Raw genomic sequence first — 23,414 nt, 5'->3', positions numbered from 1 at the left:
TGCATGTCTTCATCTGTAGCCTTTGTAATCTGCTTCACAATAAGCCTGCAAACGGTGTTCCCTGAGTTCTGTGAACCTCTCTAGCAAATGAATCAAACTCCAAGAGGGGATTGTGGGCACTCCAACCTGCAACAGGTCGGTCAGAGGTTCTGGAGGCCCAGACTTGCACCTGGTGTGTGGTGGGGGTGGGGGAGAGGTGGAGCGGGCAGTCCTGTGGGACTGAGCCCTCAACCTGCAGGATCTGATGCAATCTCCAAGTGGATAACATCAGCATTGAATTGGAGGACACCCAGTTGGTGTCCGTTGCAGAATTAATGGCTTGCTTGGTGTGTGGGGGGAAAACTTCTACACATTTGGTCAAACAAATCAGAAAAAAAAATAACCCCATTAAAAAGTGGGCAAGGCCGGGCGCGGTGGCTCACGCCTGTAATCCTAATACTCTGGGAGGCTGAGGCGGGCGGATTGTTGGAGTTCAGGAGTTCAAGACCAGCCTGAGCAAGAGCGAGACCCTGTCTCTACTAAAAATAGAAAGAAATTATATGGACAGCTAAAAATATATATAGAAAAAATTAGCGAGGCATGGTGGCACATGCCTGTAGTCCCAGCTACTCAGGAGGCTGATGCAGGAGGATCGCTTGAGCCCAGGAGTTTGAGGTTGCTGTGAGCGAGGCTGATGCCATGGCACTCTAGCCCAGGCAACAGAGTGAGACTCTGTCTCAAAAAAAAAAAAAAAAAAAGTGGGCAAAATATGTAAACAGACATTTTTCAAAAGAAGAGAAACAAAAGGCCAACAAACATTAAAAAAAATGTTCCACATCATTAATCATTAGGGAAATCCAAATTAAAACCACGATGAGACACCACCTTACCGTTGTCAGAACGGCCATTATTAAAAAGCTGAAAAACATAGATGCAGTGGAAAGGGAATGCTTATACACTATTGGTGGGAATGTAAATTAGTACAACCTTTGTGGAAAACATGGAGATTTCTCAAGGAACTAAACATAGACCTCTCATTTGATCCAGCAATCCCACTACTGGGTAGCTTCCCAGAGGAAAAGAAGTCATTATATCAAAGACACCTGCACTCGTATGTTTATTACAGCACAATTCACAATTGCAAAGATATGGAACCAGCTGGTGTCTACCAACTCATGAGTGGATAAAGAAAATGTGGTATATGTATGCCATGGAGCACTACTCAGCCATCAAAAAGGATGAAATAATGTCTTTTGCAGAACTTGTATGGAACTGAAGACCATTATTCTAAGTGAAGTAATCCAGGAACAAAAACCCAAATACTGAATGTTCTCACTTATAAGCGGGAAAGCTAAGCAATGGGTATGCATGATCATACAGAGTAGGGGGAGCGTGGGAGGGGCGTGTGGGATGAATAATTACCTATTGGGTACAATTTACATTATTCATCTGATAGGTATGTTAAAAAAAAGCCCAGACATCACTGCTATACAATTCATCTATATAACAAAAAAAATTTGTACCCCCAAGTCTATTCAAATTTAAAAAAAGGAAGCTAAAAAAGAAACAAGAAAAAAAAAAAGAAAAAGAGGTCATGTTGACTACTACTGACTAATACTGCCATCTAGAGTTAAAATTAAAAATTATCATTTCTTGTCTATAAGGAGAATATGAAAGGTCCTGGTTTGAGCAGTTCTTTTTTTTCTCCCATTGACTTATGCCGGGCCATCCTAATTGTCTTGTCCATTTGTGAAAAACTACTAGATGAATTTTCTACCTGGAGGTGAGTGGGATGGCAGTTGCAATATAATCAAAAACTAAGCTAATAGATGGAGTCCGTTCTATTTTCCATTGTCCTAAGGGCTGGGAGCACGGAGTGTGGACTTTGAACTCAGAACAATGGGGTTAAAGCAGGAGACCGTGTAGGAAGAAGAGGGCAATGGAGAGTTGCAACACCCCTACCTCTTCTCGGACACTCTTCTGGCTGATCCTCAAGGATTTCCCTCAGACCTCTTCTCCTCCTTCCTAACTGGTTTATTCTGAATCTCTCCTCAACCCCACTCACTCCAGGGCTGGTTGATGGGAAGAGGGTTTGAATCTGGGATCCCCCACTTATCTTACTATTTATCTTGAGCAAATGGCTTAAGTTTTCTGAGGCTTCAGTTACTCACATCTCTACGGGTGCATAATCTGCTTAGGGTGGTTGCTTAAACTGGGAAACGCATTGTGAAAGAGACTGACGCGTGGTAGGCAGCAAGGAAATTTTCTTTTCCTTCTCTCAGTCTCCTACCCTCCATAAATCACTGTTAGGGGAAAATTAATAAAGAAAAAATTTAGTATGAAATATTTCAAGATATTGCCATGAAATATTAGGTACAAATAACACGCAAAGTTCGATTTTAAAGATATGATGACTATGAATTGCAATTATTTTTATTTTTTCCTGGGTGTTCTCTGGAACAGTGATGCAGTAAAAAGTGATGCAGTAAAAAGAAAAACCATGGGCTATTCCACTACTCATCTGCAAATGTGGGGCAAATGACTTCCACCTCTCCAAGCCCTCTTATGCCTGCTAATCTATGGTTATGAGGACACATGAACTAAAATAGCTGGAAGGATTTTGTAAAGTCTAAAGTAAATACTGATGTGAATAATAATTATTATCTTTTGTTTGCTCCATGTTGTATCTATTGTGAACATTCAGTAAAGATTTTTTTTTTGGTAGAGATGGGGTCTCACTATGCTGCCCAGGCTGGTTTTGAACTTCTGGCCTCAAGCAATCCTCCTGCCTCAGCCTTCTAAAGTGCTGGGATTAGAGGCATGAGCCACCACCCCAGGTGATTTAAAAAAATATATTAACTGAAGACAGAATAATATGGCAGTGCAAAGTGAGATTAGTATTACTAATAAATGGGGGAGGGATGGGTACAAAGGACAGCATTTGTTGTAGGAGCCTAGAGGGAGGAATAATTGATATTGTAGAGTCCAAGAAAGGCTTCACAGAGAGGAGATATTTGAGACATAGGTTTGTTTGCAAACAGAAATGGGAAAAAGGAAATTCCACACAGAAGATACAGAATGAGCAGGGGCACAGATTTAGAAAAAAGCAAGTAAGAGGCTGGGCGCAGTAGCTCATGCCTGTAATCCTAGCACTCTGGGAGGCCGAGGCAGGAGGATTGCTTGAGGTCAGGAGTTCGAGACCAGCTTGAGCAAGAGTTAGACCCCCATCTCTACTAAAAATAGAAAAATTAGCTGGCATCATGGTGCACACCTGCAGTCCCAGCTACTTAGGAGGCTGGGGCAGAACGATTGCTTGAGCCCAGCAGTTTGAGGTTCCTGTGAACTAGGCCGACGCCATGGTACTCTAGCTTGGGCAACAGGGTGAAACTCTGTCTCAAAAAAAAAAAAAAAAAAAGAAAGTAGTTCATTGTGACTGTAGTCTGTGTGTGTGTGTGTGTGTGTGTTATACGTAATTGTTGGTGAGATGAAGATGGAAAGGTTGGTAACAGGCAGATCATAGAGGGCCTTAAATTATATGCAAAGGGTTTTGTTTTGTTTCTTTTTCTGTAGGCAACAGGCTGACAGCCATTTAAAAAGGTAAGGGATATGATCAGGCATGTGTCTCCGTAGATAACGCTTATCAGAGGCTGGGAAGGGTGGGGGACAGGGAGATGAAGAGAGGTTGATTAGTGGGTACAAATATACAGTTAGATAGAAGAAATAAGGCCTGGTTTTCAAAGGATCAGTAAGACAACCATAGTTAACATTATTCTATTGTACATTTCAAAATAGCTACAAGAGAATAATTCAAATACTAGCATAAAGAAAAGATAACTATTTAAGGTGATGAACATCCCAATTACCCTGATGTGGTTATATGAACATATCAAATTATCACATGTACCCTGAAAATATGTGCATCTATTGTGTACCAAAGTTCAAGACATCTTTTAGAGAAATAATATGAAGACTCAGTATCTTATGTTGATAATATCAAACTCTAACAGTTTGTGCCTGAGGAAAAAAATATACATTTAGGAAATTGCTATTCAGAAAAAGGTTATATATGGTATATAGGAAAATGAAACCAGAAATATCAATTCTATTCATTTACTGGCACTCGTCAATCCATTTATCCAGTGTATCTTTATTAGCATCTACCAAGTGCCGGGTAATCCTGAGATAGAAAAACCAATAACATTTCTTCTTATCTTTAGAGAATTTAAAAGATGGTCATAAAGAGAGGTGAGTTGAGATTATATGAATAGATTATGGTTTTCGTCCTCTAACTTCTGCTCTACTGTAGCCACACTCCCGCCCTGGGTAATCTCATTCAGCCATCTGGCTTTAAGTACTGTCTCTGCACTGATGGCTCCCAAATTTTCTGACTCCACCCTGACTTCCCTCTCCAGCTCCTGAATGGTTTGTGCTGTTGCCTCCGTGTGTAGCAAGCATCTCACAGTTGTCATTACGGACCTATAATACTCCGGATCCACGGCCCCAAACCTGCACCGCCCTCAGGGCTTCCCATCCCAGGGGAGGATGCCACGGTTCACACAGTTGCTCAGGCCGACCTTGGAGTCATCCTTACTCCCTTTCTTTCTTTCTTTCTCCCACATCCAATCCATCAGCAAATCTTTCTTTCCAACCACATCTTAGATTTGGTAACTTTTTCTCTCCTCGCCTCTAGGATGTCACCTTACTCCAAGTATCATCCTGACCTGGGCTCCTTCAGCAGCCTCTGCCAACTGGCTTTCTGCTTCCATTTTTGTCCCATTGCTTTCCACACAGTCAGAATGATTATTTCAAAACCAAAGTCAGATCATGGCACTTCTGTGTTCTAAACCTTCCAACTGCTTCTTTTTATCCTCTGCCCGTAGATATATATGATCCTGGTGCATTCCTTCATTCCCCACATCTCAGCTCTTTGCTCAAATGTCACCTCATTAGAGAGAGCTCCCCTGATGTCTCAGAAACACTAGTGCCTTCTGCCTCCGCCCTCTAGTTCCCGTTTTATTTTTCTTCGTGTTGCCGCTTGATATTATGCTGTGTATTTGTCTATTTAGGTTCCCTTTCCCTCAGGAGAACGTAACCTCGAGGATCTTACCTCTCGCCATTCTATTTCCAGTGCTAAAACCTGTATGGCAGAGGGTAGGCACTCAGACGCTTTTATTAAGCACGCTGGGCATTACTGTAACACTTTACACATTATCTACAAAAGTACCCTAACATATTAGGTTTGCTGAGCGCTGCCCATATTTCATGGATGTGACGGCTGAGACACAGAATCGCTAGGTAACCTGACAAAGTGGCATGGCTCACAAGTGCCTTAATTAGGATGTAAATCCAGGTACTTTCCCGCTAGAGTCCTCTCTGCTCTGCAGCACTTGGAGCTCAGGCGGTGGGTGAGGTGTCCAGATGACTTGGGGCCAGGACTGCGCTCCGGGGCGAGTGGCAGGCGGGGTGGCAGGGTGGTGGCGGTGGAGGGCGAGGCCAGAGGGCGGCTGCATCACGCAGCGCCGGATTTCCAGGAAATCGGCACACAGTAGTCAGTAGCGTTTGGGAGGGAGCCTGTGCGGGCGGGACGCACAGAACCCGAGAGGCGGCCGGGCGCAGCAGCGGGATGTACTTGTGCCGGGGCGCCGGCTCCCGGGGGCTGCAGCGCCGGCGGGCGGCGGGCCCCGGGGACGCCGGGCTGCAGCAGGCGGCCAGCGGGGAGCGCCACTCGCTGCTGCTGCTGACCAACGGCACGGTCTACTCGTGCGGAGACAACAGCCGGGGCCAGCTGGGCCGGAGGGACGTGCCGCGCGCGGAGCGGCCCGGTGAGCGCTGGGGACCCAGGTGCGGGGGCGCGCGGGCCGGGCGGTGGGTGCTGGCAGCTTGGGGTCCGCTGGGGCACAGGAGACGGGATAACGATGCTCCGCTCTTCCGGGGCGCGGCTTCATCAGTTTCGTTTTCCGGATGTGCCTCGGGTTTGTTTCTGTTTCCAATTCAAGTCCAAAGCGAAACTGAGAGCAGAAACTAACCTGGACCGCGCCCCCTCTGGGCTGAGATGTAGTTCCTCCTGCTAGCCTTCCGCACCAGTCCTCACCAGCACGCACCTAACTGCAGGAGTCAGTCTGACCTGCCAAAAGCGGTTTGTGAGTTGGACACCTGTAGCTCCCTCAGAAATACCATTGGGCATCTTTTTTCTTAAAATTAAAAAATATATAATAGCATTTTTATCATTACCTATTGCAGAAACACGGGAAAGAAAACATCTGTAATTCCAACATCCAAAAGCAACTGCTAACATTTTGATGCATTTCCTCCTTGTCTTTTTTAAATGTATATATTTAATCTTTATAAAAATCATGTTACTATATAGTTGTTTTTTGTTTGTTTGTTTTGGGTTTTTTTTTTTTTTTTACAGAGTCTCACTTTGTTGCCCAGGCTAGAGTGCCGTGGCGTCAGCCTACCTCAGAGCAACCTCAAACTCCTGGGCTCAAGCAATCCTCCTGCCTCAGCCTCCCGAGTAGCTGGGACTACAGGCATGCGCCACCATGCCCGGCTAATTTTTTCTATATATGTTTAGGTGTCCAGATCATTTCTTTCTATTTTTAGTAGAGACAGATCTCGCTGTTGCTCAGGCTGGTCTCGAACTCCTGACCTCAAGTGATCCTCCTGCCTGAGCCTCCCAGAGTGCTAGGATTACAGGCGTGAGCCACTGTGCCCGGCCTTGGGGAAATTTTTTAGCATTGCACAGATTGAAAGTGAATAGTTGAAAAACATAAGAGCACAAAGATAAAACAAAAAACAAAACCCTAAGTGTTATAAAAACTTTACTGGCAGTGCACAGTCGGGTTAGTTGGTGGTTTCTGATTGGTTAAGCTTAAGTTTCATTTTCCTTGGACTAGGCTAGGACTGTTCACTCTGAGTAGGGTTTCAGTTGGCCTCCAGAGGAACCCAAGGTGCTGGAGTTGTGTCAGCCTTAGGGACTCCCAGTTGATCATTTTAACACAGCTGTATCCTGAGAAGACAGGGTAACACACACTGATTTCCTCCAGACATTTAGCCTGGACTTTGGGTCTTGATTCAAAAGACCATTGGAAGAGACAAGGAATCTGGGTGACTGACGCTTCCCTTTGAAGGAAAGTGCTGTCTTAAACTTGTTGTTAAATTAATTATCTTGGCGGGGGGTTTGTTTTGCTTTGTTTTTGTTCCCAAAGAACCAATTCGGGCCCTGGAGACTCTAAATGTGGATCTGGTGAGCTGCGGGAAGGAGCACTCCCTGGCTGTCTGCCACAAAGGGAGGGTCTTCGCGTGGGGAGCCGGTTCCGAAGGGCAGCTGGGGACTGGCGAATTTAAGGAAATAAGTTTTATACCTAAGTAAGTATTCCCGTTCACTCCACCGTTCGATGTTTTTGAGTACCATGTGCCAGGCACCATGCAAGATGACAGCATATAAAGATAACTAACAAACATGGTCCCTAATCTCAGTGTAGTGGGGGGAAGAAAGCAGGAAAAAATTTACAGTACCAATTGTTATTTAATTAGAGTCCCACGAAGGAAAAAGATAGAGTGAAATGAGAAGAGGTGACCCCTTAATCTTAATCTTGTCTATTGGATTATAACTGTAGGGGTCCACTTGGACCCCCCAGAGTGGTATAAAGATTATTCTAAAGTGAAAACATTTGAGCTAGGGAAGATGCAGAAAGAAATCTTATCTGAATTCTCTTTATCTGACTAAAGCAGAGCCTCCCAAAAACACAGTTGCCGTTAACCCCCCTCAGGGGGAGTTTCCCGCAAATTCAGCTGCCAGGAAGACAAACTACCTGTTACCGTTACCATTAAAAAGCCCAATAGAACCTTCCATTGTCTCCAACTGAAAGGCCTGAAAACTCCCCTTTTATGACATTGATATATATAAACCTTCACTTTGGGCTATTCTGCAATAGAGCACAAGTGTAAAAACACCTTGCCTTTTTGTCCTGTTAATCTAGTGTCAGTTAATTATCAGGCCCCCAAACGCTGGACTCAAGTTGCAAGAGGAAGTTTTGCTCTCAACATAACCTTTTGGCTTGCCATAAGCCACTGGGTCCTAATATTTCACTTAGTAAAATGGGGAGAAATATCACATTTCCTCACAAACAGTTTCCCAGGACAAGTAATACGACAATCAGTTACCTCTGAACTGTGTATTTGTGAATTACATGCTTAGGGAATTTTCAAAGCCATGCTTTTTAATACTAGGAAGTTACCTCTCGTTACCTCCTCTGGTCATTAAATTCCATGAAAAACCAGTGTGACTTGGGGAAATGAGCATGTAACTTGGAATGAAAAGACCAGGGCTTGAGTCTAGTTTTCCAACTTGTGAGCTCTTGGATTTCCGCTGGGTTCAACTGTATGAAATTGCTGGTAGTTATTGTTACCAAACTGAGCTAGGATCTGCCGGCCCAGGGCAATAAAGCCAGACACCGATGCCAAGATCTGCAGCCGGGGAAAATGGTAATTCATTGCATGGCACCAAGCAAGGAGAATGGGCAGCTAATGTTAAGACCTGAATTCCCTGCTAGCTTACAAGCAAGGGTTTTTTAAAGGCAGCAGTACTTTTCAGGAAAGCAGAAGTTGCAGGCAAAATCATAAATCGATACGCAAAAGTTATCTGAAGTGGGGGCTTATGGGTCATGGTGGATTCAGAGAGTGTTTGATTAGTGATTAGTTAAGGGAGGAAGTCCTTGTCTAAAACTTGGGGTCAGCAGAAAGGATTTTTAATGTGGGGATGGCTCTTTCCACACCCCTCGGGGAGAAGTTTAGAACAAAGAGCCATGGTCAGAGTTCAGTCCTCAGTTCTCCCTGGTCTTCATTTTCCACCTGGTGGAGGGTTCTGAAAACTTACTCCAGAACATGGGTCCGGATGTCATCTTTTAGTTTCCATAGGGGGACTGTTGTTACTACTGTCTTGTTGCTTACAAGGTCGCTCATTTACTTTTCAAGGCCATCTAGGTGCCTGGAATTTCCCTTGGCGGAACTCAAGATTTTTCCTTTATTTACATGCCTTGCAGGGAGCCTGGCAGGCTCCTAAAAGGGGTCTCTGCTCCATCTCATTATGTGTTTTTGATCCACAAAAATGGCAATTTTGTATGATTCAACTTAATGATTTCTTTATCTCACAGAGCTCAAATTAGGTGATCAAGGTGTTGGTGTTCTATAACTTCTGAAGCCCTATGCTATATGTGTATAAGGGAATTTATAGACCAATAAGTATAGAGTAAATATTAGTACATTATATAAGGTATTAAAGCCCAGTAAAAATCCCTTTTGCAATATATACTGTTTTGGATTCTGTCCTGTACCTTTGTACATGTTGATGTCATGTTAAAAACAGTTTGAGGGCTTTAGAATAAAGGTACTACAGAAATACAAGCAGATGAAATTGTTTTCCTAGGCCAGACGTATTACTTGAGATTCATTTAGATGTCTGTAGCTCACTTGGCAATTCACCCTGTATAAGGATTAACAGATTTTGTATCATTTTTGTTATAGGAAAATAACAACTCTGACTGGTATAAAAATAATACAAGTTTCCTGTGGACACTACCACTCCCTGGCATTATCAAAAGGTAAACAACACTTTTTGAATCTGTAAGTGTCATTAGGAAGTCATTTTTTGCACAGGAATGATAACTATTGATTTTGAATGCATTAGGATTCATTTTGAATGCATTTAGACATTTTTCACTTTTCAGGTTTTATAAGATATGTTGTTCTAATTTTTTCCCAATTTCTTTGTTCTTATTGTACTCTAAATAGTGCCTAATTCATGTCTTATTGTCATAAAGGGCTATCTTTGTTTACATGACCCCTTTAGGATTAGTGTCTGGGGGCTGAGAATTAAATGAACAGAAGATACATTGACAGAGAAAAGGAACCCAATTTTTATTAATATATTCGAGTAAAGAAGTTCACAGAAAAGTGAAACTAAAAGAAGTGGTTACACTTGGAAACATATACCATTTTAAGAAAGGAGAGGGAGTTTGGGCTTCAAGGGATGATAAATTGTGGGAAAGTGACTAGAAATTACATGCGGAAACTAATGGAAGAAAGGATTATTTTATTAAGATTTGTTTATGCAGACTCATCTCAGTGCCAACTCTTTGTCTCCAGTGGTGAAATTTGCTCTTCTCTCCTTGGTGTGGGAGAATGGGGGCACATTTACAAAGGGAAATTTACACCCAGCTTTTAAAAAAAATTTTTTTATTTCAGGAAATTATGGGGGTACATTTTGGTTATGCGTTATGACTTTGCCACATCCCAACCATGATTTGAGACCTGCCCTTTCCCCTCCGCTACACTGCTCACTGTGTCCATTAGTTTTGAGTTTACCCACCCTAAGTCCCCTGCCCCGAAAGAATATTACTACTGTGTGAGCACCTTAGTGTTGATCAGTCAGTGCCAGCTTGATGGCGAGTACATGTGGTGCCTATTCTTCCATTCTTGTGATACCTCACTTCGGAGGATGGGCTCAAGCTCTATCCAGGAAAATATAAGAGGTGCTAGATCACCATCGTTTCTCAAAATTGAGTAGTATTCCATTGTATACATATGCCATATTTTATTGATCCACTCATGTATTGATGGGCACTTGAGTTGTTTCCACATCTTTGCAATTGTGAATTGTGCTGCCATAAACATTCGAGTGCAGATGTCTTTATTATAGAATGTCTTTTGTTCCTTTGGGTCGATGCCTAATAGTAGTATTGCTGGATCGAATGGTAGTTCTACCTGTAGGTCTTTGAGGTATCTCCAAATTCTTTTCCAAAGAGGTTGCACTAATTTGCAGTCCCACCAGCAGTGTAAGAGTGTTCCTATCTCTCCACATTCTTGCCAGCATTTGTTGCTTTGGGGGTTTTTGATACAAGCCAATCTCACTGGAGTTAGATGATATCTCATTGTGGTTTTGAGCATTTTTTAATGTTTGCTGGACATTATTATGTCTTCTTTTGAAAAATTTCTAATGATTAGAGATGATGAGCATTTTTTTATATGTTTGCTGGCCATTATTCTGTCTTCTTTTAAAAAGTTTCTGTTCGTGTCCTTCGCCCATTTACTTGATAAGGTTGTTTGAGTTTTTCTTGTTGATTCTTTTGAGTTCTAGATAGATTCTTGTTATCATCCCTTTATCGGATGTGTAGAGAGCAAATATTTTCTCCCATTCTGTAGGTTATCTATTCACTCTAATGATAGTTTCCTTGGGTGTACAAAAGCTTTTTAATTTGATGAGGTCCCATTTATTTATTTTTGTAGCTGCTGTGATTGCTTTGGGGTTCTTCTTCATAAATTCTTTGCCTAGGCCAATGTCTGAAAGAGTCTTCCCTACATTTTGTTCTAGGATTCTTAAGGTTTCATGCATTAGGTTTAAGTCTGTTATCCATCTAGAATTGGTTTTTGTAAGAGGTGAGAGGTGTGAATCCAGTTTCAATCTTCTGCATGTAGCTATCCAGTTTTCCCAGCACCATTTATTGAAAAGGGATTATTTTCCCAATGTATATTTTTGTCTGCTTTGTCAAAGATTAGATGACAATATGTGGATGGTTTCACCTCTGGATTCTCCATCCTGTTCCAAAGGTCTATGTCTCTATTCTTGTGCCAGCACCATGCTGTTTTAGTTACTATAGCCTTGTAGTACAGCTTAAAGTCTGGTAGACTGATAACCTCCCAGTTTGTTCTTTTTGCTTAAGATTGCTTTGGCTTTCCACTGCGTTTTGAAGTTCCTTGAAAGCCTCCTTCATTTCCAAGATTTCTGTCTGGTTTTTCCGTAGTATTTTAATTTCTTTAGAGAATTTTTCATTCATTTCCTGTATCCTTCTTGGCAGTTGGGTTACAGTTTGGTTTTATACATTTTTAGAGAGACAGGAGTTGCAGGTAAAATTATGAGTGAATACATAGAAGGTATACATTGATTTGGTCCAAAAAGACAAAACATCTCAAGGTTGGGGGAGGAGCAGGTTATAGGTTATAGGTTATAGATTATAGGTTGTTGGTGGGTTCAGAGAGTCTTTCATTTGTAATTGGTTAAAGAAATAAAGCTTTGTCTGCAGACTTGGAGTCAGTAGAAAGGAATGCTTAAGTTAAGATAAGAAGCATCTGCTTACCATAGAGCAAACTACAGTACCCAAAGTGATTGGTTAAATAAATTGATAGTGTGCAGGTGTTACTTAACCTTTGCCTTGCATGGTCCAGTTTGTAATTAGTTTAAACTTCAAAGGGGAGGAGATATTAGGAGGCGTGTCTGAGCTTCTTCATGGCTGGGAACTCAGTTTTAAAGTTTTTCTGGGGTTTCCTTGGCCAAGAGGGGGTCTGTTCAGTTGGCAGGGGTTTTAGGATTTTATTTTTAGTTTATACAATGGAGAGGTGAGAAATGTTGGGGTGTGAACTCGTGGCACGGAATGAGAAAGAATTCTCGACACAAAGATTAAGATAGAAAGAGGTAAAAAGTTTTTCCTGTAGAGAGGAAAGGGCTTGGCACAAGAAAGAAAGAAAAAGAAAGGAAGGAAGGAAGGAAGGAAGGCAGGCAGGCAGGCCGGCCGGCCGGCCCCTATGCTAAGGGGTTCAGGGTTTCTATGGGGATAAAGAGTAAAAAAAATGATTGCTGCCAGCTGGTAGCAGAAAACAGCTGTGAAATGGCTGCATCTGTTTTCTCTTTTTTCTTTCTCTTCTCTGTGAGGTGGCTTATCAGAGTCCTTGGAATGTGGTCTGGCGAGAGCTGGGGATGGGGGAGCCCACACCCCTGTTGTCTGCTCAGGGTTCTTTAAGGCGGTTAAACAAACTCTCAAACTATTTCAGTGACATGTGTTTAATCAAACAAAGGGGCAATTATGTGTATTGAGTTTCCTCTTCTCTTTTCCTTTCTGTTAGATAGTTTATTTTTCCTGTTTGTTTATTAGCAAGGCCATCCTTCAAGAAATGGTTGGATTCTGGTTAGATTTGGAAGGTAGGAGTTTTGTATTTGTTGGCTTGGAGGGTGTTAGAGGGGAGTCAAGGATGACTCCAAAGCTTTTGGCCTGTGCTGTTGAAGGAACATGGTTGCTCTTAACTGGGAGGGAGAAGAGTGGACATCGTTTCAAGGGACGTTTGAGGGTGACCTTGACCACCTCTTTGCCTTTAGTCAGAATACTTCAATTCAGTTTCCTTCTTTATTCCTGTTTTATATTTTAAAGATTTATAGAATTAAATAAAAATAGAAATAGGAGGAAATCCTGCCATTTGGGGCAACATGAAGGAAATTGGAGGACATTATACCAAGTGAAATAAGCCAGGCACAGAAAGACACACACCATATGATCTCGCTTACATGTCAGATGTAAGAAAGTGAAACTCATAGAATCAGAAAGTAAGGGTGGTTGCCAGGGGCGGGCTAGCTGGGTGGGGGAAAGGGGAAGATACTAGTCAAAGGGTACAAACTTTCAGTTATAAGATGAATAAGTCCTGGAGACCTAAGGTACATCCATGTGACTATAGTTATTACAAAAATACTGCATTGTATACTTGAAATTTGCTAAGAGAGATCTTAAGTGTTCTCCCGACACACACATAAAAAAGGTAGCTCTGTGAGGTGATGTCTATGTTAATTAGCTGATTGTGGCAATCATTTCACAATGTATATGTATTATTAAAACATCATATTATGTATCTTAAATATATGTAATTTTTTTTTTTTTTTTTTTTTTTTTTTGAGACAGAGTCTCACTCTGTTGCCCAGGCTAGAGTGAGTGCCGTGGCGTCAGCCTAGCTCACAGCAACCTCAAACTCCTGAGCTCAAGCGATCCTCCTGTCTCAGCCTCCCGAGTAGCTGGGACTACAGGCATGCGCCACCATGCCCGGCTAATTTTTTCTATATATATTTTTAGCTGTCCATATAATTTCTTTCTATTTTTAGTAGAGGTGGGGTCTTGCTCTTGCTCAGGCTGGTCTCGAACTCCTGAGCTCAAACGATCCGCCCACCTCGGCCTCCCAGAATATGTAATTTTTATTTGTCAATTATGCCTCAATAAAGCTGGAAAAAAAAAGATTTGTAGAATTAGGGTGGTAGTTTCTCCTTGAATTTGGTATTCCAATATGTGCAATTCTGAGTTTCTCTTCATTGCTTTTGTAGATAGCCAAGTGTTTTCATGGGGAAAGAACAGCCATGGGCAGCTGGGCCTGGGGAAGGAGTTCCCCTCCCAAGCCAGCCCGCAGAGGGTGAGGTCCCTGGACGGGATCCCGCTGGCCCAGGTGGCTGCAGGAGGGGCCCACAGCTTTGCCCTGTCTCTCTGTGGGACTTCATTCGGCTGGGGGAGCAACACCGCAGGACAGCTGGCCCTCAGTGGGAAAAATGTGCCAGGTAACCAAACAGTCTTCTTGCAATAAACCATTATTTCTTTCCAGGTGGAAGACCAACTTGGCAAAGGGCAGTCTCAACGGTTAAAACAGTGGTTCCAGAACTTTGTGACACATTAGAATCACCTGGGCAGCTATATTCATTTCCTGTTGCTACTGTAACAAATTACCACAAACTCAGTGGCTTAAAACAACACAGATTTACTGTCTTACAGTTCTGGTGGTCTGAAGTCCGACTCGGGTCTCGCGGGCCTGCCTTCCTCCCTAGAGGCTCTGCGGGAGAATCCGTTTTCTTGCCTTTTCCAACTTCTAGCCACCACCTGCATTAATTGACTCATAGACCCCTTTCTTCTTCAAAGTTAGCAGTGGCTGATTAAGTCTTACTTAAGTCACACAACTTTGACATTGACTTTTCTGCCTCCCTCTTCCTCAGTTAAAAGACCCTTGTGATTACACCGTACCCACCTGGGTAATCCAGGCTAATCTCCCTATTTTAAGGTCAGCTGATTAACAACTTTAATTCCATCAGCTTTCTGAACTCCCCTTTGCCACGTAACATAACATATTCACAGACTCTGGGATTAGGATATGGGAGACCATGAGACTTTGGGAGACCATTATTCTGCCCAACATAGGATCCTTTTTTTTTTTTTTTTTTTTTAGATGATGTCTTGCTATGCTGCACAGGCTGGTCTTGAACTTGTGGGCTCAAGTGATCCTCCTGCCTCAGACTCCCAAGTGGCTGGGATTATAGGCAATATACATAGGATCCTTTAAAATTTCCAATGCCCAGGTTGCACCCAATCCCAACTAAATGAAAATGTCTAGGTATAAAACCTCCTCCCCCCTCCACCACCCGTGGAAAAATTGTGTTCCATGAAACTGGTCCCTGGTACCAAAAAGGTTGGAGACCGCTGCCATAGGTGATTCCAATGTGCAGCAAAGTTTGGGAACCTCTGGATTGGAAGACTGCTAGCATTAGAGGAAACAACCTCTAAACAAAACTCTGTACGAAACTCCTCTAAACAACCAGTTCTCCTAAAAACAAAACTCTCCAAGATGTCATCCCCACAAGCCCCATCCTCCTCTGTTCAATTCTTCACATTCGCCTACATAGTTAGCACTTGTTATGTACCAGTACCATGCTGTTCTCTCACATCTCTTTCATTTAACCATCTCGGCATGAGCTAGGTTTTTCTTGTTATCTCAATTATTAGAACATATTTGCAGGGCACCTACTGTGTGATAGAAATATGTGAAAGTCATCAGAAGCCAAATAGAGTCCCTTATGTCAAACCCGAATAAAATAGGGTCGGGAGGCCAGGAAGGAAGGGTACTCGCACATATTTGCCTGATAACAAGAACTATTGAAAAATATTTTGCCAAAACCACAAACTTGCAGTTAAGCCCCCTTCTACGAGGACATCTTTCCAGTAACAACCTTTCCTAACCTCAGCCTTGCAAGTAGCCTTACTAAATTGCAACCTTGCAGTCAGGGTTGCTTCTGTGAAGACCATCTCCTAGCAACGGCCGGTACACACATTATGGCCTGCCACGAGCCCCTGTAACCAATGAACTTTTGTTTCAAAACAACCTGCATGTACTTCTTCTTTTTGCCTTTAAAAGTTTCCCTTTGCCTCAACCTCCCTGGATAGGACTGTGGCCCACCGTGGTACACATGTCCTGGATTGCAATCCTCTGTCATTCATTTGTGAATAAACTCTTTCCATTGCGAACCTGGCTGTTGTTATCTTAGGTAGACAGATGAATATAACATGATGGCAGTATTATTGGGGAGGAGGGTCTTGAAGCTTAGCTTTCAAGGTCAGTAGCATTCCAGATGGTTAAGTAGCTTCCAGAAATAAATGTTAAAGGACCACTTTTTTCCCCCAAAGCTGGGTTTCCCCTCTGTTTTATACTCTTATTGTTCACTTTGTAAAATTATGTGAATGAATTACAAGAATAATAAAAATATAAAAGATATAAAAATATAAAAACTCATGAAATCCGAGTTTCTTATGCTCTAAAAATTCTGCTTTCTTTCAACAGCACAAAGCAACAAACCTCTCTCAATTGGTGCACTGAGGAATCTAGGTGTGATTTATATCAGCTGTGGTTATGAGCACACTGCAGTGCTTACCCAGGTAATCCAAAATGTGTTGCAATTTTTTAAGTTCCATAGAAATGTTAACAAGGTCCATGTACTAATTATTGTTGTGAGTAAGAGGTCTTAGTATATTTGGGCTGCTATAACAAAATACCATAAACGGAATGGCTCATAAACAATAGAAATTTATTTCTCACAGTTTTGGAGGCTGGGAAGTCCAAGATCAGGGTGCCAGCAGATTTGATGTCTGATAAGGGCTAACTTTCTGCTTCATAGACTATTGAATTTTCACTGTGTCCTCACATGGTGGAAGGGGTAGGGGTCCTTCTTGGACTTCTTTTGTAAGGGCACTAATCTCATTCATGATGGCTCCACCACCATGACCAAATCATCTACCAAAGTCCCCACTTCCTAGTAGCACCACATTGAGGGTTAGGATTTCAGCATATGATTTTGGGGACACACAAACATTCAGCCGGTAGCATAAAATATATGTCAATATCTAGACATATTTATTCAACGTACAAATATCTAAAGAGGAGAAGTGAACCAAACACAAATCATGAGATTTTCAAGCTCCTATAGCAAAAGCTAATTTCAGCTTTAGGAAATATTTTTAGGTTCCTACTAAATAAGATTAATATAGGAACGAATCCTTTTAAGCAATTATTTATTGACAATGTAATTCTACAGATAAAAATTATTATAGAAGCAACAAAGTAATTTTTATAGTTTTCAATAACCCACTTTATTGTTTATGTATTTACTTTATTAAAAAAATTTTTTTAGAGACAGAGTCTTGCTATGTTGCCCAGAACTCTTGGGTTCAAGTGATCCTCCTGCCTCAGCCTACTGAGGAGCTGGAACTACAGCTGGGATTGCAGCCACTGTGCTTGGCTTAATAACCCACTTTATAGACTAGAACATACCTTGTTTCGTTTCTTAGGGGGCACGATTATGACCCAGCTTCTTGAATGTTTTCCTCCCCTTCTTGTCCTGGCCATGCAATATTTTCCAGCAGGATGGATTCTTTCCATAGCCATAAGGAATAGACTTGAAAACTATTTGTGTTGTTGAAATGTTTGTTTAAAAACTATATACACTAAATAATTTTTATTGTTTGTTTTAAACACATGTCTTAAATTAGAAAACTCTCAGTTGTTTGAATTATATTATTTGTAGTTGGAAGGAGAAAGCTAGTTGTTTTTAATCATAGAATCATCTTTTGAAAAAACAGTATTTTCAGGAAAATGATCAAATAAATAAAGCAACTGTATACTTAAATGTTGGTGTTACTCTTGAACCAGTAAATTTGACCATTCATTCATTCCTTCAACAAATAGTTACTAAGTGCCTAGTTCTTTTTTTTCCAGCATATTATTGATGAGTCTTTACTATAGTAAAGGAATTTTTTTCCAGGTTTATTGCATTATAATTGACAAATAAAAATTGTATATGAGGCCAGGCGCGGTGGCTCATGCCTATAATCCTGGCACTTTGGGAGGCTGAGGTGGAATTATCACTTGAGCCTAGGAGTTTGAGACCAGCCTGGGCAACATCGAGACCCCATCTCTACAAAAAAAAAAAAAAAAAAAAAATAGAAAAAATCAGCTGGGCATGGTGGTACATGCCTGTAATCCCAGCTACTCAGGAGGCTGAGGTGGGAGGATCATTTGAGTCCAGGAATTTGAGGCTGCAGTGAGCTATGATTACACCATCACACTCCAGCCTGGGTGACAGAGTGAGACCCTGTCTCTTTTTTTTTTTTTTTTTAGATGAGAAGACATTTATTTTTTTTTTTTTTTTGGGAAATATTCATGATAAATTATTAAGTGAACAGTGCAAGTTAAAAACAATAGTTTCATATTTTTTCCCCACCCCCCCTTTCCCGAGTCAGCACCTTCAAGTGTTACCACTCCCCAAACGGTGCGCAATGCACTCATTGTGTAGGCATACCCCCATCCCCTCCCCCACCCCCCACCTCAGTCTGATGTCCAATTGGTGTCGTTCCCAGATTTGTATTTAGGTGATGATCAGGGAAACCAATTTTCTGGTGAGTACATGTGTTGCTTGTTTTTCCATTCTTGGGATACTTCACTTAATATAATGGGTTCCAACTCTCTCCAGGAGAACCATAGAGATGTCGTATCTTCATCATTCCTTATAGCTGAGTAATATTCCATGGTATACATATACCACAGTTTACTAATCCAATCATGTATTGATGGGCATTTGGGTTGTTTCCACATCTTTGCTATTGTGAATTGTGCTGCTATAAACATTTGGGTACATGTGCCTTTGTTACAGAATGACCTTTTTTCCTTTGGGTATATGCCCAGTAATGGGATTGCTGGGTCAAATGGCAGGTCTACTTGAATCTGTTTAAGATACCTCCATAATGCTTTCCACAGGGGTTGCACTAGTTTGCAGTCCCACCAGCAGTGTATTAGTGTTCCTGAGACCCTGTCTCTTAAAAAAAATTGTATGTGTTTATGGGGGCACAACATGATGTTTTGATACACATACACATTGTGAAATAATTGCCACAGTCAAGCTAATTAACATATGCATCACCTCACATTATCTTTTTTTGTGTGAGAATCTTTAAGATCTACTCTTTTAGCAATTTTCAAATGCATATAATAACATATTATTGTTAACTATAGTCACTATGCTGTACGGTACATCTCCAAGGTGCCTAGTTTTTAAGGGAATCCCAATGAGTTTTCATGTTTAATGTGTTAACTCACCATTAGAAATAACAAAGGACTCTACCTATTTATATAGAGCTTAAATTTTACATAGTGCTCTCATATTAACTCTCTTATGATATTTAATTTGTAAGCTTTTAGTTACTTCTTTTTTTAACCTGAAATTATTCTGATTCCTCCTTTTTAAAACAGGATGGGAAAGTGTTCACATTTGGGGACAATAGCTGTGGACAGCTGGGATACAGCCCCACTGCTGAGAAGAGAGGTCCGCAACTTGTGGAAAGAATCGATGGTTTTGTTTCGCAGATAGACTGTGGAAGGTAACAGGCTATTTTTTTTTTTTTTTTTAGAATGGATTGAAAGTGTTATATTTTATTACCCAGAAATGACTCATATGGAATGTTACCAACTCTTAACCCTAAAATATGTGGCTGCTCCTATAGGGCATTTTCCTTTTTGAAAATTTACTTCTTTCAAATATAATTTAATTTTTCAGTTTTTTTCTTCTTCATTTTATTTATTTGATGAGGAATTATTGGAAGTCTGCTGTATGTAGACAACCTTATTAGGTGCTGTAGGATGGGGTGTGGTTTGATAAGAAAAATAGCAGAGCCTGCCTGCTTTAGTGGATAAGATCAGATGAATCTGATGCATGTAGAAGAAAATGTTTATTTGCGTATGTATTCAGAGTTTTGCATAACTTTATGAGAATACTTTGAGTGTTTGAGATTCTACCCAATGCATTAAAAAATAAAAAATGCTTGCACTTAAAACATGAATGATATAAACCATAGTAAAGACTCATCAATAATATTCTGTTTTTAAGGTTAGTAATAAGTTCATAGTCACTCACCATCTGGTTAACCATCTCATTTGGTACCTGCTAACCCTGACATGTGATAAGGGAGCCGGGTCTTTAGTAAAGTTAAATTTGTTATTTTGTGTTAAGGGATGTCATCTTTGTCAAAACTATGAGTACTTTGGTCTTCACTGTAGTGTATTCTGTCTCTTGTAGTTATCACACCCTTGCCTATGTGCACACCACTGGTCAGGTGGTGTCTTTTGGTCAAGGACCAAGTTGTACAAGCAATCCAGGTCGTCCAGAGGCCCCGACAGAGAACTTCGACATTAGCTGCCTGATTTCTGCTGATGGTATGAATAATCCCGCTAATTCATGATTTTGTGTTAATTGATGTCACTGGACAAGAAATATTATTCAGCTTCCTTTAAAAGGATCTCATAGAACGGTAGTTCCCCTAGTGCTTTTATTTTAAATCTGTACATTGTGCATTTTTTTAATGCAATAACTCCTGGAGTATTTGATAATTGTTTCTAAAGATTAAGGTAACACAAAAGAAGACCCTGAATTGATTACGTAAGCCTCAGAACAATACACTTTTCTTTTTTTTTCTAACTTCTCTGAAGCTCAAAGACACTTTTATATGTTTAATCAAACCTCTTCTAAAATACATCAACTTGGCTTCATTGTGCAAGTGCATGAAAAACTAAATTCTAAACTAAGTGAATATATGACATGTAATCTGATCAAAATTAATCTTCTATGATGTTTGTATTCAAAATCCATTTTCAAGAGTAAAAATTGTCAACAAATAAGTATTTTCAGGTTGGTAATGTATTTTTACTTCTATAACTGTAAGTATGGATTTATGACTATCTTTTAGACCTCGCAGATGTTCAAGTCAAACACATTTTTGCTGGAACCTATGCCAACTTTGTGACAACTCATCAGGTATGCTTTCTGTTACTTAAAAAAATTTTTTTCCTCTAGATTTCAGAGCAGTACTGGAAACATTATATTATTCATATAAATTCAGATTTCTTACTAAAGCAATAAGGTCCTCTGTAAGAATGCTTTTGAAGAAATATTATGTAATTCTTACTTCCTCATCTGTCAAACTTCTAACAGATTAGACTCCCAAACTCAAATTCGTTGCCTAATAAAATTAAGCAATAAAAATAAAATTAATGATGATAATTACAGTAATAATTGCAGTAACTATGTGTCAGACACCAATCAAAGTACTTCTGAGGGATCATGTTTAGTGCTTATATCAATTCCAGTTGATGTTATTTCCCCCATTTTACAGATGAAAAAAATTGAGTCTCAAAAAGGTGAATTTACCCAGTTACACTGTTAGTAAGTGGTAGAGCTCAATTCAAACCCAGGCAGTCCAACCCCAAAGCCTACACCACACCATCCTATGGTGTGTTCTTAATTGTTAACAGAGAGGACTTTATTATTATATTTCTGGGTGAGTTCTGAAATGTTTTTATGGAAACAAAAACATACGTAGTTATTTTCCTAATTTGTACTGGTTTCTATTATCAGGATTGTTTTAAACTTGACATCCATATAGATTCTTTCTCTATTCCCTGGGACAGAATATGGTCAGAGGTAAAGGTTTCTGTGCTGCTGGGGACAGTCAGGAGATTATACTTGGGTTGCTCTGTCATTACCACTCAATCAGCCCATCAACAAAAATTGAGTGCTTTTTGTGTATCAGGCTCTGCTCTTGGTATTTGGGACACAAGTGGATAACACAGACAAGCTTGCCCCCACTGAAAGCATTTGAACTCAACAGGGCGTGCCAGGCAGTAAACATGTCATGCAAAATAAATAAGATTGTGCTAGAGAGTGACAAGTACGCTGAAGAAAACAAAATGGGCCGTTCAAACTATAGATGGTACTTAACACATAAACTGCTGTGTGAGTTGTATTTAACTCATGCTAGTTTTGAGCCTGGAGCCTCGTGAAGCATATGTGACTCGCCCGTCTCTTTACCTTGGGAGCTGCGTGACCTATTTTTCAAGTGGCCTATAACTCACACACAGAAAGCAATAAAAAATAACAAATTTTTCATTAAATTAGAAAGGATCATTTTGTTTTTGAAGTTTTTATTCTATTTTCGTAATAAAACACTGTGGTCCCAAGGAAACATTTTTTTTTGTAGTGTGGTAATCAGTGTGTTAAAGCCTAGGGCCTGGGTGAAAGCTCACTTAGAGAGAGAGTGTGAAAATGAGAAGAGAAGGGGACAAAAATCAAGCCTGAGGGACGTCTCCATCAGATGTCAGACAGTGGAGAAGGAGCCAGAAAAGGAGCCTGACAAGGACCAGTTTCTGAGGGAGGAGGAAACCAGAGGGAGGCTCAGCAAGCCAAGAGGAGAAAGTTCTGGGCAGTGGGTTCCCTGATTTCACTCTCGTTGGTTCCAGCTACCCATTCTCAACTGTGGTCCAGAAATATTAAATGGAAAATTCCAGAAATAAACAATTCATAAGTTTTCAGTTGCGTGCCAATCTGAGTAGCAGGATGAAATCTCGCACCACCCTGCTCTGTCCCTTCTTCATCACGAGAAGAAGGGTGAGTACAGTATGTGAGATTTTTAGAGACAGAGAGAGTGACATTCACCTACTTTTATTATACTCTCTTGTTATAAATGTTTAGTTTATTAGTTATTGGTGTTATTGTACCTAATTTATAAATTAAACTTTATCATAGGTATGCATAGGAAAAAGCAGTATATAGAGGGGGATAAGGGAGGACTGCTGTATTTCTAGAAAGGGGAGTCGTTAATCCTGCCAGATAGAGCTGAGAGGTTAAGAGGAGAAGAGAGGATGAAACCTGACAGCGAATAGGAGTGAGCAGAAGTGGTGACTGTGACAACTCTGGGACGTTGTGACGCAAAGGGGACTCCCCCTGGTACAGGAGAGAAAGTGGCTACTAGCAGAAGTAATGTCCCCGAATAGATGGGGGAAGCAGAATCTGGTGCAGAAATGAGGCTTTGAGCACATGTATTTACACCGTCGTAATAAGGACCAGTGTGAGTGAGGGTAGGTTGATGGTGGGAAGGCGACTGGTTTTTGTTTGATTGCTTCAGTTTTCTCAATGATGCACAAGGCAAGGTCCCCCTCTGGGCATGAGAGAAGCAGAGGAGTGTGACAGGTTTAGGAAGAAAAGGAAGGTGTGCACTAGTTATCTCAGAGAGGGAGAAAGCAGATAGCATCAGAAATGACTGGACGGTATTGAGAGAATGTCCATTTGAAATCTGTGGTCATAGCTTTAAAGTGAAGCCAGTCAGCACAGCTGTGCAGTTTTCTCCAGTGCTGTTAGGATGCTTGGATTTGTTGTTGGAGTCACCGAGAGTTGAGTTGAACTACAGACGGGACGTTGCAAGGTCAGTACAAGAGGAAATGATAAATGAGTTATAGGGGTGGGTATGGTGCTGAACCATGGGCAGCAC

General features: G+C 41.0%; 1 protein-coding gene across 2 annotated transcripts in view; it reads left to right on the top strand.

The window, feature by feature from the left end:
* The first annotated feature begins 5,002 nt into the window (after positions 1-5,002).
* The window catches only part of HERC6 (HECT and RLD domain containing E3 ubiquitin protein ligase family member 6), a 45,805-nt gene continuing 27,393 nt past the window's right edge, over positions 5,003-23,414 (top strand). For both annotated transcript variants that reach the window (XM_069485358.1, XM_069485357.1), the window contains exons 1-8: positions 5,003-5,801; positions 7,188-7,347; positions 9,505-9,581; positions 14,114-14,341; positions 16,387-16,481; positions 19,348-19,475; positions 20,171-20,307; positions 20,838-20,905. In XM_069485358.1, the coding sequence (XP_069341459.1) occupies positions 5,603-5,801; positions 7,188-7,347; positions 9,505-9,581; positions 14,114-14,341; positions 16,387-16,481; positions 19,348-19,475; positions 20,171-20,307; positions 20,838-20,905 (1,092 nt within the window). In that variant the 5' untranslated portion in view covers positions 5,003-5,602. The remainder of the gene's footprint in view (positions 5,802-7,187; positions 7,348-9,504; positions 9,582-14,113; positions 14,342-16,386; positions 16,482-19,347; positions 19,476-20,170; positions 20,308-20,837; positions 20,906-23,414) is intronic.

Source organism: Eulemur rufifrons, chromosome 13 (genome assembly GCF_041146395.1).
Source record: "Eulemur rufifrons isolate Redbay chromosome 13, OSU_ERuf_1, whole genome shotgun sequence".
Taxonomy (NCBI): Eukaryota; Metazoa; Chordata; class Mammalia; order Primates; family Lemuridae; genus Eulemur; species Eulemur rufifrons.
Note: the sequence above shows the minus strand (reverse complement) of the source record. Positions and strands in the feature narration are given on the sequence as shown.